This window comes from Hypomesus transpacificus, chromosome 14 (assembly GCF_021917145.1).
Source record: "Hypomesus transpacificus isolate Combined female chromosome 14, fHypTra1, whole genome shotgun sequence".
Taxonomy (NCBI): Eukaryota; Metazoa; Chordata; class Actinopteri; order Osmeriformes; family Osmeridae; genus Hypomesus; species Hypomesus transpacificus.
Window position 1 is genome coordinate 2,080,956 of NC_061073.1, and position 18,227 is coordinate 2,099,182.

Below are 18,227 nucleotides of genomic sequence, written 5' to 3' on the forward strand. Positions count from 1 at the left end.
AGCACTGCTTAGTTTTGGAGGTTAGTCGACTCATCACATAGAGACAAAGACGATGAGATTGGCTGAATACATCTTCACACTAAAAGGGATGCACTTATTTAATCAGCCTGCCAGGGTGAGTCATATTATTCTGGCACTCTGTTAGGCTCAATAAAGCCAAAACAATAAAAAGAAATGGAAAGAATTGTGTGTTTGTGGGAGTGGGGCAGTGGGGGAGTTAGAGGGGCAGTGCAGGGTCAGTGGGGTCAGTGAGAGAAAAATGTATGGTTACACAGGTCAATTTTTTAGAGGCTGTGCCATTATAAAGAGACTTCATATACACACACACACACACACCTCACACACACACACTCACACACACACAACATTCTTGTTCATTTACATACACACAGCCCAGAGAAACACAAAGCTATAATTATGTTGTATTTTTTTCCCTGTATTCTGGGCTGAATGCTGTAATTAGTGCCAATAGGATGTAACTCTGATTAATTAGACTCAGACAAAACCCAAGTGTTGAGGCAAGAGCTGGGTGAACGAAGAGAGGAGAGGGGGGATAGCATGGGGATAGAGACAATGAAGAAAGAAAGGTGGAAAAAAGAAAGACAGAAAGACAGAAAGACAGAAAGACAGAAAGAAAGAAAGAAAGAAAGAAAGAAAGAAAGAAAAAGAAGAAAAACAGAAAGTCTCACAAACCCCTCCCGTTCCCAAACATGCACTTTATTAATGGTCTCCACCGTTTCCCCTCTGGAAGCCAATTAACTGGTGTTGCACATAGTTCCTCACATCACACATCACCTCGAGGCCCTTCGAACCCCGGGCGGAACACTCTTTCTTCCTACTTGTTATCTTCAGTCTAAATGCTAGCTTCTTCTCTGGACTACATGCAGCGCACTGAAAGTCTGTTCTTCCGTATATACCACCTCCCACCTGATAAATGGACCACAGAACACGCTGGGAAGGACTGAATTGACAAAATACAGAGGCGGAGTCGGATTATCTACCGTGGATCTACCATTTAGGAGACCTATTAACCGCAATCAATCAATCACACGTCTGGATTTCTTGGCTTCGAATGTGACAAGCGACAACACCCGCGATGACAGATCTCCCAGCCCTGATCTGTCCTGGCTGCGGATGGGGACAGCTGAGCCGCGCCGTGGCGCGCGTCGTGCGTGCGGGGCCTACGATCGTGTGTAAAACACTCACAGGGTGAATAAAAAACGACGTTAAAAGATGTTTAGAAGCAAACCTCGCTTCTCGCTGACAGGAAACGGTTAGACACAACACAGATCAGAGGGGTAGAACGAGCGCTTTGAAGCCGTCCGCCTCAGATGGTTTGCAAACGAAGCTCTAATTACAGCTGAATGGGATCGCGGAGGATAAGAAAAGGGCGCTACTGCTTTATTTCTGTTGACTAGCAGAGATGCAGCTTTCAAAGCCAGTGCTGAGTGTCTGTTTGGTGTGTCGTGTTTCTCAAGAATTTTTTAATGGCTGCTCCAACAGGAAGATCATCAAGTCAAATACCAGCGTTTCATCTTCAAATAAACCAAATCAATATCTATAATTTTGTTTGCAGTCGGAGAGAGAGGCCAAGACATCGTGTTGGCCTCAGACAGCAGTCTGGGACAAAGACAGGTAATCTCCTCCAGGTCCACACATAAAACGGTTTGGACACAGATGAACAAAACACAAAAGACTGAGTCTAGTTCTGCTGTTAGCGGAACATTTCGTATTCCCTCGGCATCAAAAAAAGGGATTTGAGCTGAATCGACACCAAAACCATCACACACCGCCAAACCTTCAACCTGATCACTCCTTTGTTTCATGTATTTTACCCGGAGTCATTCCTAATCGCATCACGTACGCCCACCAAGTTATTAAATCCCATAGTATCAGCTCTTTCTGTCGATGTTTCTCTGGTTCTTCTCTCTTTGTGTGTGCACGTGTGTTAGATGTGTGTCTGTGTGTGTGCGTAGTGTGTGTGTTGTGTGCGTAGTGTGTGTGTTGTGTGCATGTGTGCCAATGTGTATGTGGTATGCGTGTTCCTGATGGTTGTGATGTAGTCCTTGCTGGGTTAGTGTGTGTTTCTGTGTATATGGTATGTGTGTCTGTGTGTTACATTTACATTTAGTCATTTAGCAGACACTCTTATCCAGGGCGACTTACAGTAAGTACAGGGACATTCCCCCTGAGGCAAGCAGGGTGAAGTGCCTTGCCCAAGGACACAACGTCATTTGGCACGGCTGGGAATCGAACTGGCGACCTTAATTAATAGCCCGATTCCCTAACCGCTCAGCCACCTGACTCCCCATTATCATATTGTTAATGACGGTAGTGATGTAGTCCTGCCTGGGTTCGAATTCGTTTGTGTCTGTGTGTGGTGTGTGTATGGTGATTGTGTCTGTGTGTGTTCATGATGGTAGTGATGTAGTCCTGGCTGGGTTTGGAATAGTGTGTGTGTGTGTGTGTGGTGTGTGTGTTCATGATGGTAGTGATGCAGTCCTGCCGAGGGGGAGATCCAGGGCTCACAGAGATGGTTCTGGAACGATGACCCAGGAACACCAGACCCAGTCAGACAGATAGACACAGCTGTGGGCCACTGCTGATTTCAAACAGAAGAAATGTAAAGGAATTGTGCAGCTTCCTATCTATGTGCCCAATGTCACCTTGGCTGTAGACAATGTTTAACTCCTGAAACACACTCTCTCTTTCTCTCTCTCTCTCACACACACACACACACACACACATACACATACAAACACTCATCCAGGTATCGTTATTATCGGCCCAGCAGGGTGAAAAGCCATGAGTGACTCTGAGGCCAGATATTTCCATCTCTTTTATCAGCGTCAAAGGGCCTGTCTTTTAGGGAGGCAGGGAGGTAATTAGAGAAGCCAGAGAGATGGATGACATGTCAATCAAACAACAATAGATTCACCTATCTAGTACCCAACCAACGAGGTGACACGTCTATTTACTGGTGTGATCCATCTCAGCAGGGAGGGGAGGTTAGCCACCTGGGATCTCAGGCTGCTGCTGTGTCTGATCGTACAAAGAGATAGGAATGGAGTGTTGCACATGAAAGGAAACAACCGACACCCTTGAATAAAGTGTGGAATCTGTGTCAGTTCATACACATGACGTCACCCCGACGATCCAGCTATGCAACCAGTGCAATCAAGCCTCTTACATAAAGGTTTGCCTGTGTGTGTGAGTGTGTGTGGATACAGGTACTGTATATATAGATATATAGATAGATAAACAGGGAGACAGATAGATCCAGTAGATATGAGAGAGAGAGAGAGAGAGGGAAGGGGGAAAAAGAGAGAGAGAGAGGGAGGGAGAGAGAGAGAGAGAAAGGGAGAAAGAGAGAGAGAGTTATAGAAAGGGAGATATACTTAGTAGATATGGAAATAGAGAGAAAGAGCGATGGAAATAGACAGAGAGAAAGAGCGATAGAGAGAGACCCTATAAGCTTAGACCCCAAGCTACAAAGACTGACGTGATTGGGGTGACTGCCAGAGCTCCAGTGGATCTGGTTAGCAGCAGAACCAATACAACCAAGGGCCCCATGCGTCGGAGACTGAGACACGATGACAGTGTGTCAGAAGGAGCACCCTGCAGAGGACACTGGCAGTAACACAGCATGAAGGATCCCCTCGCTAGCGAGGGCAGACCCCTGGCTTTAAGGGACGTGTTCATTCTTGGGCTGTCACCCTTTGTAACTATCAATTCACTGTAAGAATCATATATATGGTGATGATGTTACTCAAACTCAGTGTCTTGGTGGCAGCCAAGACTTGGGATGGAGGAAATGGAGAGATGGGGGAGACCACTGGGTGTTTGGTCAGGAAGTGACGGGGTCTGTCTTTTGTTGAAGTGTTGAAGGTGGCGTGCAACAGTACTACAGTTCACAATGATGAAAGCTGCAAGACAGAAAACAGGTCGAATTGTTAAAGGCAGGGTAGGTAATGTTTTTGAAAAGCCATATTTACTGAAAGGATTTTCAGATAATCTTCAAAAAATAATGATATTGCAAACGCTTGGGTATGGGCTTGGCTGATATAGTGTATGATTGTGAATCAAGAGGTCACAGGTTTGATGCCCCCCTTGATAAACTCTGAATGAAAGTGTCTGCAACATGAATTTGATTATTATTACCTGCCTGGCTCGATCGTGGAGATTGTGCGGGCTTGGGCTCATCTTGGGAGCTGTGAGTGTGGTTATATCTCAGTAGGAAGGCAAGAGGCTGGATCTCGAGGACTCTCAAGAAGGACCACAAGGCTACAGAGCAGACACGGTCATGAGCAGGAGAAAACAGGTGGTCTCCATTTGTGTACAGCTGTGCGGCTGCCAGACTGTTCATTTGCACCTGAAACATATAACTTCATCTCTCTGTCTCGCTCTCCCTCTGTTTCTCTCGCTCACTATATTCTTTCCACTTGTCACAGTAATTAGGGGGATCTCTTGTCCATGGCCTCTGTGCTAGTTTGATCCCTCCGCACCCTCTGTCCTCTTTTTTCATAGCTCAACAACAGCTCCTGGGAGGTAGGACTCTCTCTCTCTCTCTCTCTCTCTCTCTCTCTCTCTCTCTCTCTCTCTCTCTCTCTCTGTAGGTCTGTTTCTCTATACATCTTTGCCCTTTCTCTTTGTTTCTCTACCACCCCCACACACGATCTGTTTCTCTATCCTTCCTCTCTCTCTCCCTCTCGGCTGTACAGATTCATCGGTTTGCAGTGCCTCATGAAGGGTAAATAAGATAGTATCTTCAGACTGCAGAGACGCTCACAGTCCCAGTTTAGAATTGGCACATTGTGTGCATTGTGTGTGTTGAAAAACAGGTCAAATCCTTGTGGTCTGTGTCTTCTCAACCCTTTCCATGGTACTAAACATTGTGCATGCAGCATCCACATGCAGCGGTATTGATATGCTGGTTTCCCACCCCAAACAGGTATTCACAGCCGTACAGATACCAGAATAAATACTCTACCGCATATGTCTAACTAAGCATGAATGATGAGACTATGTTGTGTACGCAGTCTGGGTTAAAAAGGTTCAAAGCAGTTGGGGTAAACTTCCTCCCTTCTCTCTTTCTCTGGTTCTGTGGCTTCACTCTCTCAGCTAGTTATCTGGTTAGATGGCTTCCGACAGGGAACGTTATCTTCACTACGGCTCGTTAATTACACAAACAAGGGTGATAGTCCGAGACTACACAATGGCCTGCACATCGTTGTTACCTAGGTAACTTGCAAGTTAAGGTCAAGGTCATCGCAGGCTGTTTTAAGGACAGTGTATCCATGGCGACAGGGATTGTGATGCCAGGAAACGTTCTCTCACAAATCCAATGGTAATGTACTGTAGTTCCACTAAAAGTTGTGTAATGGCAAAATATCAGTTTCCAATTTTTTTATTAAGCCACTTCTTCACGAGGCATATTGCAAGGTTCTGATGCGTATGTAGGGGATAAAATATTGGCCAAACAACCAAAACAAAATTCCCCTACGGTTTAAAGGAAGATGGGAAACTGAAGAGTGCATTAGCATGAGCCAAATAATGCCAATACCAATGGAATTCCAGTTATTTGACTCTATGGGTTAAATCACAGCAAGAAAGCATTACAATTCCATTTATACACAAGACCAACCAATCAGACCTCATCTTGAATGGGGTGTGAGGGCCATCAAGTTGAGACCGTCCAGAAACTCCAGACTTTAGCATATGAGAGGTGGGGGCAGGTTGACACCCAGCCTTACACGTACAACTAGCCTAGCCTATTCAATACACATTTTCCAATTGTCCATGTCTGTCTTGTCATCATTTACTAACAAACTTAAGTGAAGTTTGAAGATCCGTTGTTCTTTAGTTATCCAACATGAATTAGACCTTATCAAATAGGCTTCTATAAACAACAAAAAAGTGATAATGGACTAGATTAACAATCAAATAGCTGTGTGCTCTCTTCAATATGCTCATGTGTCTAATGATCAATATTACAAAAACCCTTTTATACCTTTTCTTCACGTGACCCTTGACAGGCTATACAGCAACGAGAAGTCAGCAGGCTTTATGAAAATAACCTTTGTAGGCCTACCCAGTTTGCATATGAAATCAAACACAAATATACTGTACATACTACACACAGATATGATCATGAGATTATTTGGCTCTTCTTACAAGTTGTGTACTACAATCATGAAAAAGTACTTGAATCTAGCCTTGTTTTGAAACAGTTGAGCTGTGGCCAACTTGATTTCAGAGTAGTCAAGTTACATTTTGAATACCATTCTATTTAGTCCCATAATTTGTATGATTATACTGAATTGTTATTGTACAAAATAGCTTCTTAAAAAATGTCTCCCTTGAGTTTCGTTTTTAAATGACAGGAGATGAACGTGTGTTTCACCTTTAAAGTAGGGGGTGGAGATGGGTAGAGAGACACTAGTGTTACTCAAAAGTAAAACACACACACATATCATGTTACTTCAGTAGTTATGCCTACAACTATCCCAGGATGTCTCCCATAGCCCCTCGGATATTAATGTAGTGAAAACTGCATTAGTATTTATATTGTCCGTTTGCGGATCCGTAAACTGATTTAAAGGCTGTCTACCTCTGAGATAGACAGCAATGTGGGCCTAAACCAGGGACTGCAAAACCAGCTGTATAGTTATTCACAACCCTCAGCCACAATTTAATATCCAGAATGACTCAAACACACCCAGACTGTGTTACCTCACTGAACTAAAGCCTAGGGGTTATGGTAGAGTATGAGTATCTCAAGAATAAGAGGAAATGTGTTATTACATATAGACAGCTTGCTGTCAGCAAAAAACACCTCATTCAGTCTGTGTGTGTGTCTGTGTCCCGCCTAACTCAGATCTCTGTCCCTGTCCAGATCTCCCTAACAGGCTTTCTCTGCATGCAGTATGGCACTCTCTGAGCCCTGGCCAAGCAAGGCGACAACTGAGTGTGTCCCTGGAAAGCCGGCCAGGATTCCGGAGCGGGCGGTGAGGCGGGGAGGGAGCGTGACTCCACTTAAATCAGCACGACATGGCGGTATTGGAGATGAAAATGAAATACAATAAACTAAGACAGCAGCATTATTATTTGAATGCCTGTCATTTTTCTTTTTGCTTTTATACTCCCTCTGTTTTCCTCTAAAATAAATGTCCCATTGCCTCTCTCTTTCCAAGAACCAAAATATATAAATATCAAAAAATTCCACCACATCATAATAGTCATTAAGAAGATTGGCCTGTCTCATCTTGGCATCTCATCGGTCAAACACAATCCCTGTCCAAACAACATCTATCAGACAGACGGTGTTTCCAGAGGGACATGCCTATCGTTTTTTTTTTCTTCCATGTTGTCATAGAGTGGCCAATCGATACATGCTAGATTGAAAAACCCAGAATCCATTGCAGAAGGTGATGAAATCTCTGTGACTGGCGTCTCGGTGTCAATGAGCTGAGAGGCGGATAAAAGCCACGCTGGAAAGGATCCCTGACAGAGCAAAGAGACAGGCGGAGGGGACTTCGTTACAGGGTCCGCCTTGGTTGGCTGTGTAGGCAGCAGCAGTAGAAGAGTAGGAGTTGCAAGGCAGAGGTACCTTCCGATTGAGCTGGCGCTGCTATTCAACTTGACGTACAAATGGAGCATATGGTTAATGTGCTGAGCTGTATTCTAAGCACCTGACTGAACCACCTCTGAATTCACCCTTCACTTTCCATCTCAGCCAATGAGTCTTTGACTCCAGGGAGGATAAGGTGTTCTGGGTGAGAGGTTTTACTTGAGAGGTTCTCGAGAGAATGCATACAATTGACAAAGTAAAGTACAAATAGTGCTTATAGAAAACACAGCAGAAGATCAAGGACCAGAAGTGCATAGTTCAACAGTATTTCTGTGGTCAAAGTTAAGGAACGGTCTGTATTTACCAGCCACATCACCATTTACCAGTTTTCAGCTACCAGGCACCATTCCTACAGTACTTGTAGCAAAAAAGTGCTCCACATAATCCTGTCTCTGTTCTGGTCTCAAACAGTTAGTCAGTTAACCCACAGAGACAACAGCCCATCAACACATGTTGAGGCTTTGCATAAGTAATGTTTTTTCCAGTTTACTTAGTGTGAAGTCCGACTTAAGACGTGAGGGTAAGATTTAAGAGTGAAAGAGTGAGAGAGCTGGAGAGAGGGAGAGACAGAAACAGAAAACAGAAGAAGAGAGACAGAAAGAGAGACAGGGAGATAATAGACAGAAACAGAAGGAGGGGGAGAGGAGAGATGGAGGTATGTCAACACTATTGAGTTTTTTCCCAGGGACCTGCAATTTGAGAAAGGGTTAGAAAGGGTGGGGTGGGGTGGGGGTGGGGCAAGTGTCTGGGGATGGGCAAAGCTGAACTGTCTGTGGAGGAGAGGAAAGCAAAGAGGGAAGGAGAAGAACAGAAAAAGAACACAAAAGCTGCTGTGATGTGATCTGTCAACCATGGGACACGTGGGTTTATATTTGTTCTGGGTTTCCGTTGGAACGCTGCTTTGTGCATGACAGAGAGCTCAAATCCAGGATCTGACTCCCCCTGGACACCCCTGCCGCCTTGATCCCCAATCCCACATGTCTACTGTCTGCCTCTCAGCCTGCCTACCAATCTGTCTGCCTACCAATCTGTCTATCTATCTGTTTCTATGAAAGAAAAGCAGAGCAGTGATATGTCCTTAACTTATTATGTAAAGTAAAATACTTCCTTTTTAAACTCTGGAGGCCTTGAAGTATCCAAGTTGTCTGACCTTGCGTGAGACATCTCACCACACATTGCACCGTGTGCAGTGCCACGGTGACTGTCGAGTACGAAAGCCCTCTCTTGATGGATGTCTGCTCAAGCCTTTTTCAAGGGCACTTATTAGTCCATCTCATTATCAGTGATACTAAAGCCTGCTGTGTACTATTGCATCCACTTCTGATTAGACTTTTCAACTCTGCAGAGCAGCAAAAAACAAGTATAAGGTGGATGAATATGGATGACGATGAAGTGCAACAGCTTCATAAACCACCTAATAACCATTGGCTTCTGTCTGTGAGTGTGTCTGACAGGGATGTTAAGAGCACAAACTTCAACCTTCCACACAGTGTAATGACACCGCCCTCTAATGGCCACTACAGGAACCAAAGGGCCAGTGAAATGCTCTGTGGCATGCTGTACTAGTTGTACCAAATACTGCATGTCCTAATGGGAAAGGCAAACTTGGAAAACAACATATTTGCAACAAGCTGACCGAGTGTTTTCTAACGTGCTGACTGAGTATGTTTTCGGGAAAATCTTGGGTCATACATCAGTGTTTATTCACTGAAAGCAAAGCAATGAAGAACAAACTTTTCTGTGATCATTTGTCATTCCCCGCTACTAACTAGAGGAGGGACCGCCCATGGGGGGAGAGGGGGAGAAGGGGGGCGGGGGAGGGGAGGGGGCGGCAGGAAGGGGGGCTGTAAGTCAACACAGCTGTGAACACCTGAGCCATCTAGCCTCAGACAGCCTACAGTATAGATATCTAGCCTATAGCGTAGATTAGAACAAATGAGAGAGAAAAAACGTATCGACCGGTTGTCAGAGAACCCAAACCAATCACTCTGCCAGAGGCTGCCGATCAATCACAGGACAGACGAGAAGGCAGTCAGGAGGAAAGGTGCTTAGGTTGGCAGGAGACCAATCAGGTTGGCAGAAAACAAATCAAAGCTGCTCACTCTCGAGGTAATGGTAAGGATGAGGATAATGGTGATTGTGATGACAACAATTATGATGGTAATGCGGACGATAATAACAATTATCAGACATTAAATAAACAGTAAACTGAACCAAGGCCGTAGCCATGGAGTCAACATTGGGAGGGACGAATATTTTTTTTTATGATAATTTCGGACAGTGTGCGTGGTTGCCTGTCGTAGCGTAGCACATTTATATTTTTATATCAACATATTGGGGGGGACATTTTGACAAGATTTGAATATTGAGGGGGGATGTGTCCCCCCCAATATGTATTATGATTACGGCCTTGAACTGAACAGGGTATGGGCTATGGCGGTGACTAAAGACTGGTTAATCGGAAAAGAAAAGGTCAACAGACTTTAACAAATAGAGATACAAATCTTTATCAGGTGCTGTGGTCATTGTATTTTACCCTGACTCGCCACATGGTTTGTTAACCCAACCATCTGGGAAGTCGTTCTTAGAAACTGTTCGGAAAAGTACAGGCAGGTTCCGAAAATATTTGGCAGTTAATTGGATGATGCACGATTGAGTGATAATTGGCAGGTGATTGGATGAAGCGGGATTGAGTAATGTTAAAGCTTTACCCCACAAAAAAGACCAACTACTGAACAGACAAGCAGATTGAAAGATGAAGATGTAACCCTTTATCCTGTATAGAATGATAGTGTGTTCAACATTCCAGGTGTGCAGAGAGAAGCTACCTCTAAGTTAACTCTAGGCTTACATAAACCTACTTGACCCTTATCTTTTTCACCTGGGGGAAGGGTGAGCATTTGTTACTGTCTAAGACTAGAGTTTGTTTGGGGAGCTTTTGAGATGCCAGGACCAGAGATTCAGCTGCTGTTGTGTTTCAACAACTTGTAATTTTGGCAATTCGCAGAATTTCATTGCTACATGTCTGTAACATGAAGGCAAAACGGATTCAACCATTAAAACCATATATCCTCTGAAAGCTTATATCCTCAGGATGTTATCTAATGAGACAAGATAGACGTCCTTCTCTCCATATTAGTATGCTGCCCATTCCCATGCATAATAAATTCGATATTGGTAAATGGAGTAGGCTATATGGCTGATACTTTTTTGGGCTGTGCCATTTAGGGAAACTGATTCAACCACCTAAACCATGTATTTTCTGAAATCTTACATTCTAAGGATGTGATCTGTGGAAAAGACTACAGGTTTGAACACAAATTTGACCATTTCTGAACTGTCCAGTCATGCTTTGGGGAGATGCTAATTTTTTATGTAGCCTACATAATTATTAGGCTTCTAAACCTATACCAATTGTGAATTTGAAATGTTGATAACATGATTTACATCTCAGAAATCTTCATATGAACAATCTACATTAAGCTTATTTCAATGATCAATATGAAAGAATGCTCAGTGCTTTTCCATGTCTCCTGATATAGCCTCGGTGGTTGAGATAGAGAGTGAGTCAGAGGCAGGGGCAGCATGCAGGGGCAGCATGCAGGGGCAGCATGCAGGGGCAGCATGCAGGGGCAGCATGCAGGGGCAGCATGCAGGGGCAGCATGCAGGGGCAGCATGCAGGGGCAGCATGCAGGGGCAGCATGCAGGGGCAGCATGCAGGGGCAGCATGCAGGGGCAGTGGAGACAGCTCTGTTGCTGAGGTGAGTGCTGAAAGGTGACAGGTAGTTGAAGATGTCCCATTTCTTATTGGGAAGTTTAGTTTTCAAAATATTTTAATGTCCAGCCCCTCAGTATATGTATAACAACTATGGTAAATAGTTGTGGTAAATGCACCAGAATGCACCAGAATGCACCAGAATGCACCAGAATGCACCAGAATTCTGGGGGAGAAACCCCCAGACCCACTGGCAAAATGTGTCCCCCCCACTCTCAAAATGCTGCTGACGCCCATGAAGCAGGCGTTACATTAGCCACAAACATAAGATGTTCTAACGATTTCACTGCAGGGCATATGCATTTGCTATACTTTGTTTGAAAGCTTAGGTCCTCTAGAAGTCAGTCGTGTGATACATTTTACAGTCAGTACATGTATTTCCCTGCAAGACCGACCAGCTAACATTGTTAACAGTAGAATGTTAGCTTCTTGTTTAACTACTTGAGGCTCTAGTTTTTACATCAGGTCTCTGCTATTCGCCATAAACTGCAAATGTTTGAGTGACAAATTACACAAATTGTGCTGTAATAATAAATAGTAACAATTTTTTAATCCAGGGTCTTTGGTACAAGTTTTATGTGTTTATATATATATCTATGGTCGTAGCCATAGATAGCTCTTTGTTGCAAACAGTGTTCTAAATCCCTGTTCCAGTCCTTCTCACACCCTGAAACACACACACACACATGAACATGCACACACATACACACACACAGATACACACCAACACAGGCATAAATAGGACACAACAAATGACAGTTTCCTTGCATATTTCTTGCAGAATCCCAAACCAACCATGTCCTTCTCTCCTGAACCCAAACACAGTAACACATGAAGGACTTACAGCCAGTGTGCCGTAGTCAGAAGACCTGGTCCTCATGTTCAGAGGAGAGTAAGTATCACTGGAGGAGTCTCACATTCTGGTACACCTACACACATACACACACACACACACACAGACATGTACACGCACACAAACACACACAGAGAAAAACATGTACACACCCACACACACACATAGGTTACAGGCCCTCACACTGAAGGTGCTACTGTAGTACAGGGAATACTGCTTAATTAAACTCAGCTCAACCTAAAGAACGTGTTGTGATAGGAGACTCACAGGAACTGTGTCATAGTTATTCAAGTTCAGAGCTGTGTATGTGTCACTGCTGAGGTCATCTTGGTCTCTCTTAGGAGAAAGAGGGATCTGGTGGAGATGCAGTCAGCAGTTAATACAGCTGGAGACACCCTGATAGACAACATGAGGACCGAACAGCCCTTGTTAACTTCACAACTCACCTGACCAGCCCTTGTGACATTACTTCCTGTGTTGGATCTCCTGGAGAGAGGATCAGAGTGAATTTAGCTCTCTAGGGACCTCTAGTGGTATGGTCACGACACTGATTGTTTTTACACACACTGTGTCACCAAGACAAGACCCTCACTACACGAACTACATGGTACTACATCCATGATGTCTTCTTGTCTGTTGTGACCTGTGCCTATGATGGTAGGAGATGCTGACCTCTTCAGTATGCAGCAGAGGAGGACTAGAAGACCTCCAGCAGCCAGGCCAGACACCAGCAGCAGCACCAGCAGCAGAGGAAACCAGGGAGACACTACTGCAGAGACAACAACACCAGCTCAGACAACAACACCAGGGGGGTATTCCAGAAAGCTGGTTATGCAACATAACCGTGTAAGTTACTCTCAAGCTGACACACAATGTTGCAGCAACTTACTGGCAATGTTGCAGCAACTTACTGGCAATGTTGCTACAACGCTGGCTGTCATATGAGGAGTTAACTTACCCGGGTATGTCGCATAACCTGCTTTCTGGAATACCCCCCAGCTCAGACAACAACAACAGCTCAGAAAACAACACCAGCTTTGACAACAACAAAAACCCTTTGAATTTCATTCATTTACATTTTTGTTTCCTATAACTATTTAACTTATATATTGTACTGAACTATTTTTCTCATGTTAGACTAAGTAAAGTTCAATTATTTCTAAAGAGTATGTATAAAACAGCATTAAAGATCATATGGTATCCTACTTGTCGAGTGATCATTACAACAGAGGAGTTTGTAACTCCTGTATTCCCAGCCTGACAGTAGTATCCTAGACTGTCCTCAGAGCTGATAGTGATGGTATAGCTCTCTCCAGATGATTTTGATGAGGTGATGTTCTCCTTGTACCAGGTGTATGTCTGCACTGGTGGGTTAGCATCACAGCTGCAGGTCAGAGTCACTGAACTGCCCCCCAATACTTCACCAGAGGAATTGACTGAGATTTTGATGTTCTTTGGTTTATCTGGGTCAATAAAAAGATGAACAACTTCAAGTTTGAAGACAGGTGTGGGAGCAAGTTTCCTCCTACGTTTTCTTCCCTTTTGTCCTCTTGAATGCGCCCAGGTCAACGCGCTCAGACACACTCCACAGTTTTCTTTTTCCTTGTAGCATTTATTTTCCTTCAGTCTTCACAATTTTACAAGTTTTCCACTAATTGAACGACCGCAGAGCAAAATAAAGACACAACAAAAAACAACTTTGACTCACATATCTGATCTGAGCGGTATGGTCTTGAAACAGCGGTCAAAAACCGTATGACTACCAAACCAAAGGCCACTAACTGAATGACAGCTGTTTATACCCTAGCTGATGCAATTACCGCCTTGCTCAGCTGATTGACAAAATGCGTGACAACATGCCACGCTTCAAGATCGGCTAACATGCACAATTCACAACAATTTCATAAAGGCAAAAGGTGAACATTGCAATCATATTAGTCATAATTTTGGCTCCAACAACAGGGTTGACTGAGGTCAATTATAAACTGTGGGAGTCTGAGTCTTACATGTAACATTGAGAGTCTCTTCAGGAGAGCGGAGATGCTGGTGTTCTGTCACAGCACAGGAGTATCTGCCTGCATCCTCACTGCCGACTGAGTCCAGGTACAGGAGCTTCTGTTGGGTCTCTGTCCTGGTTTGGTTGTTCTTGTACCAGGTGTAGGAGGTGTTACCAGGCAGAGGACAGGTGGAGCTACAAGTCAGGGTCACACTCTGTCCCTCCGTCACTGTGGCTGGAGTCACTTTCACCTTAAGACCTGGGGTCAGAAACAACAGCAGTCATCTAACAGTGATACAAGCCCTGTCCTCAGGTGGTTTTTCATCTGAGTTACCTGTAAGAGTCAGCTGCACTCCAAGAGAGTCACCATATTTCCCATCTTTATCTGTTATCATTCTGAACTTGTACTCAGCTGAGTCAGTCTCTCTCAGGTCTGTGATTCTCAGGGTGTGGTAGTTGTCTTTGTTTCCATCATATTCAACACGACCTGTGTACTCAGAATCATCTTTCAGGTCTCTTAATGTTTTTCCTTTAAACCAGAATGCTTTGGTGATCTTATAGTCACTGGGGTGTGTGTAGGTGCTAACGATGTCCACTGATGAGCCTCTCAAGAGACACACCCTCCTGATAGAGTAATTCACACTCCAGCAGTTCTGACCAGAAACACCTGAAACACAGAGACACACAGCTGTAAAGAAGAATGTTGAGTTTTTTTATTCTGACTCATTTCAACAATATTAATTCTTAAGTATTAAAGTGAAATAAAGCAAAAAGGTACACTATTTGGAGGTGCTGTGAAACATAAATACTGTAGCAAGATTTGTTATCATGGTAGTGATGTGTGGTAACACAGCAGTTAGACCTAGACTCACACACTGCAGAAGAAAAGGAGAGACAACGAGGGAGAGAGAGGGAAAGGGAGGGAGGGACAGAGGTAGAGAAAGAGAGAAGGGGTAGAGAGAAGGGGGAGAGGGAGAGAGAGGGAAAGGGAGGGAGGGAGGGACAGAGGTAGAGAAAGAGAGAAGGGGTAGAGAGAAGGGGGAGAGGGAGAGAGAGGGGGAAAGAGAGAGAGGGGGTGACTGAGAGGGAGAGAGGTAAAGAGAGAGAGTAGGAGAGAGGTATTGAAAGTGTGTAAGACAGCCAGTCTCTAACCATGGCTGCCCCCAACCAATGGAGGCACCATAGACTACATTGTGACGTCACCCATTGGTTTGGGAAAACTCGTTTTGAAGCCTCAATTTTTGCACCTCCTGGTTGCCATCTTTGTTTTTTTGGAAGTGCCCAGATTTGGACGAGAGGGCGGAGTTGTGAAGGGGCGGAGGACGCGAGAAGCCGAGGACACCATGCACTCCCACCTCGCTCTGCCCCTGGCTAGGAGACCTGTCAATCAAGCCATCAGTGAGTGCGAAGTCTGTGGTTGATGATTGTAAGTGGTTGTAAACAGTAAAGAAGCTCAGAGTACAGCTTCCTTCCTCTTCAGGACATTTACATGCTGTACAAGAATGACTGCTGCGCTGTCAAGACGGTTTTCCATTTCCTCATTCAAGGCTGTCTAATATCTTTAGTCTTTTATAATCCTAAAAGTCAAGTGCTACCTTTACTTTCTGCCCAAGCTGTGGTTGATAATTTAAAACAGGGTCTATCACACACACACACACACACACACACACACACACACACACACACACACACACACACACACACACACACACACACACACACACACACACACACACACAGGTTGGAGAGAGGGACAGGTGTAGGGATGAGGGGAGAAAGAGAGATAAACACAGAGAAAGAGTGTGTGAGAGAGGGAGAAACAGAGAAACAGAAAAGAGAGGTTTGGTCAGTAATGAGGTTGTGGACAGGTCTAGGTTTCCTGTAATATGAGGAGGCCATCAATCGAGAGGTAGCTTGAAATCCATGATTAATTTACTTAATCGCCTAGGCTTGGCCTACCTAGCGCTATTAGCAGAGCACGTTGGCTAGCTACCCACATGACTATATTGACTTCAGATCCGGATGAGTCTGAGAAGAGGGTAAAATAGCCTAATATATTATTTTCATCGATCGCATTCACCAGGACACAGTGAATCAGCAAAGTAGGCTAACGAAATAAGATTCAACTCACCCTGGATGAATTAATGTTTTTAAGATCGTCGTTACCGTCCATATAGCCTATGTGAAATAAAACAGAAGTTAGTAACTATTTTTATGTGAATTCGTAAGATTTTTATTTTTACATAACCTTAAAGTGCCACGTAGTCAGGATGGCCGAGCGGTCTAAGGCGCTGCGTTCAGGTCGCAGTCTCCCCTGGAGGCGTGGGTTCGAATCCCACTTCTGACATACTTTTTGAGTTGCGATATTGTGCAGGATATTTAGTTCGATTCATAGTACCGTAGAGCTACAGAAACGACGTTTTACAAGGAACGAACTGGTAGAGATATGGAACGCCGTTTTAGTCTAAATTAAATAAATATATATTAAACCCTGAAATTAAAAAAGCCAGCTGAATCCATACATCAATAAATACATACATTTACCTATTTCAAAATGACATTTTTGTAAAAACGAAATTTATTTATTTCATGGGACTTTTATTTCCTAATGCCACATTTATGTATTTATTGAGACTTGTATTTCCTACTACGGTGGCCCTGAAGTGCAAAACACCCCCCCTAATATGAGTACATCCCCCAAATGAATACACTCCCCCCGAATACAAGTCAACTCCCCCCAAATCGGATGACTTATTCACCTCCCCCAATACAAAAACACGCTCCCCCAAATGGAAAACGACATTACATTAACTCAAAAACACATTACATTAACTCTGAACGGAAAGGGTAGGTACTACACTTCAGCGCTGATTGGATACAGTAGGCTAACTAACAAGAAATAAGACATTGAAGTACAAAATGCAATACAGGACACCTACCACACACGTTGCACATGTTGTACGTAGTACTTCCGCTCAATTTGGATTTTGCTTCAGTACGAGGGTCTGGTTAGGACCGGGCTATGCATCCTGGCCTTAGTATATCAAATTAATCAGCATGGCTTGTCAGAGGATATCATTTTGGCACACATTGAAGATTATTTAGAGGTACTTGGGCGGATAAGTGCTCTACAGAACATACACATTGATCACGAAGTCTTAAATAGTTTGATACTTATCGAGCACCGTGTTCGTGTGCAAGACGGCAAGTTTAGAAAGTCACCATGGGCTAATTAACAAATTAAGTGATTCATTTCTTAGGACGGTCTTTGAAGATTTAATATGAAAATATTTGCGTGGCATTGCATAGTCAGGATGGCCGAGCGGTCTAAGGCGCTGCGTTCAGGTCGCAGTCTCCCCTGGAGGCGTGGGTTCGAATCCCACTTCTGACATTACTTTTTTGAACTCCTACATTGAGTTACGATACTATTATTATATACAGGATATTTAGACACAAGTCCAGATTCATAGTACCGTGCCACCCAGCAAAACAAATCTTCCCGGTGTAACGTATATAGTATTTAACAGGTCTAGTGTTTACTGCAATTTGAGTATGCACGCGCTTAGGTTGAATTTCGTGAAGATTTTCTTTGCGCAACACTGGAATTTTGTGTCACGGCCACAGCCGTGCCCCCTTATTGTTTTTGGTTTTGCCCTGCCCTAGTGTTTCCCTGTCAGTCGTCACCTGTGTCTCGTTCAGTTCTCGTTAGTTTCAATGTGTTCACCTGTGTCTTGTTTGTTTCTGTGTATTTAGGTTCCTGCTTTGTGTCCAGTCTTTGTCTTAGCATTGTCCTTTGTCCCTTCGTGTATCCTGTGTGTTTCCCGTTTCGAGTATTAAACCCTTTGTTTTTGACCATGCCTGCTGACGCTCCTGCGTTTGGGTTCTACCCCTCCACACGTCGTGACATTTTGCTTAGTTGATCAGATATTTAATGTGCTTGTAACCCAAATGCCTGACGTAGTTTCAGGTTTT

The 18,227-nt window shown here is 44.0% G+C and overlaps 1 protein-coding gene, 1 long non-coding RNA gene and 2 other non-coding genes across 4 annotated transcripts; 2 read left to right on the forward strand and 2 right to left on the reverse strand.

Moving 5' to 3' along the window:
• Positions 1-12,544: 12,544 nt before the first annotated feature.
• Positions 12,545-13,009, reverse strand: LOC124477299. Its single transcript, XR_006957110.1, has 3 exons — positions 12,932-13,009; positions 12,706-12,745; positions 12,545-12,613 (listed from the first exon to the last, which is right to left on the reverse strand). It is a non-coding gene; the product is annotated as an uncharacterized LOC124477299 (long non-coding RNA).
• An 861-nt stretch (positions 13,010-13,870) lies between these two features.
• LOC124477291 (sialoadhesin-like) lies at positions 13,871-15,485 on the reverse strand. Its single transcript, XM_047035008.1, has 3 exons — positions 15,408-15,485; positions 14,590-14,922; positions 13,871-14,514 (listed from the first exon to the last, which is right to left on the reverse strand). Exons 1-3 carry the CDS (start codon positions 15,436-15,438, stop codon positions 14,234-14,236), a joined length of 645 nt encoding a protein of 214 aa, XP_046890964.1. The 5' UTR covers positions 15,439-15,485; the 3' UTR covers positions 13,871-14,233.
• A 1,034-nt stretch (positions 15,486-16,519) lies between these two features.
• On the forward strand, positions 16,520-16,602 carry trnal-cag. The gene has a single exon. It is a non-coding gene; the product is annotated as a tRNA-Leu (tRNA).
• Positions 16,603-17,563: 961 nt separating this feature from the next.
• Positions 17,564-17,646, forward strand: trnal-cag. Its single transcript has one exon. It is a non-coding gene; the product is annotated as a tRNA-Leu (tRNA).
• The last annotated feature ends 581 nt before the right edge of the window (positions 17,647-18,227 follow it).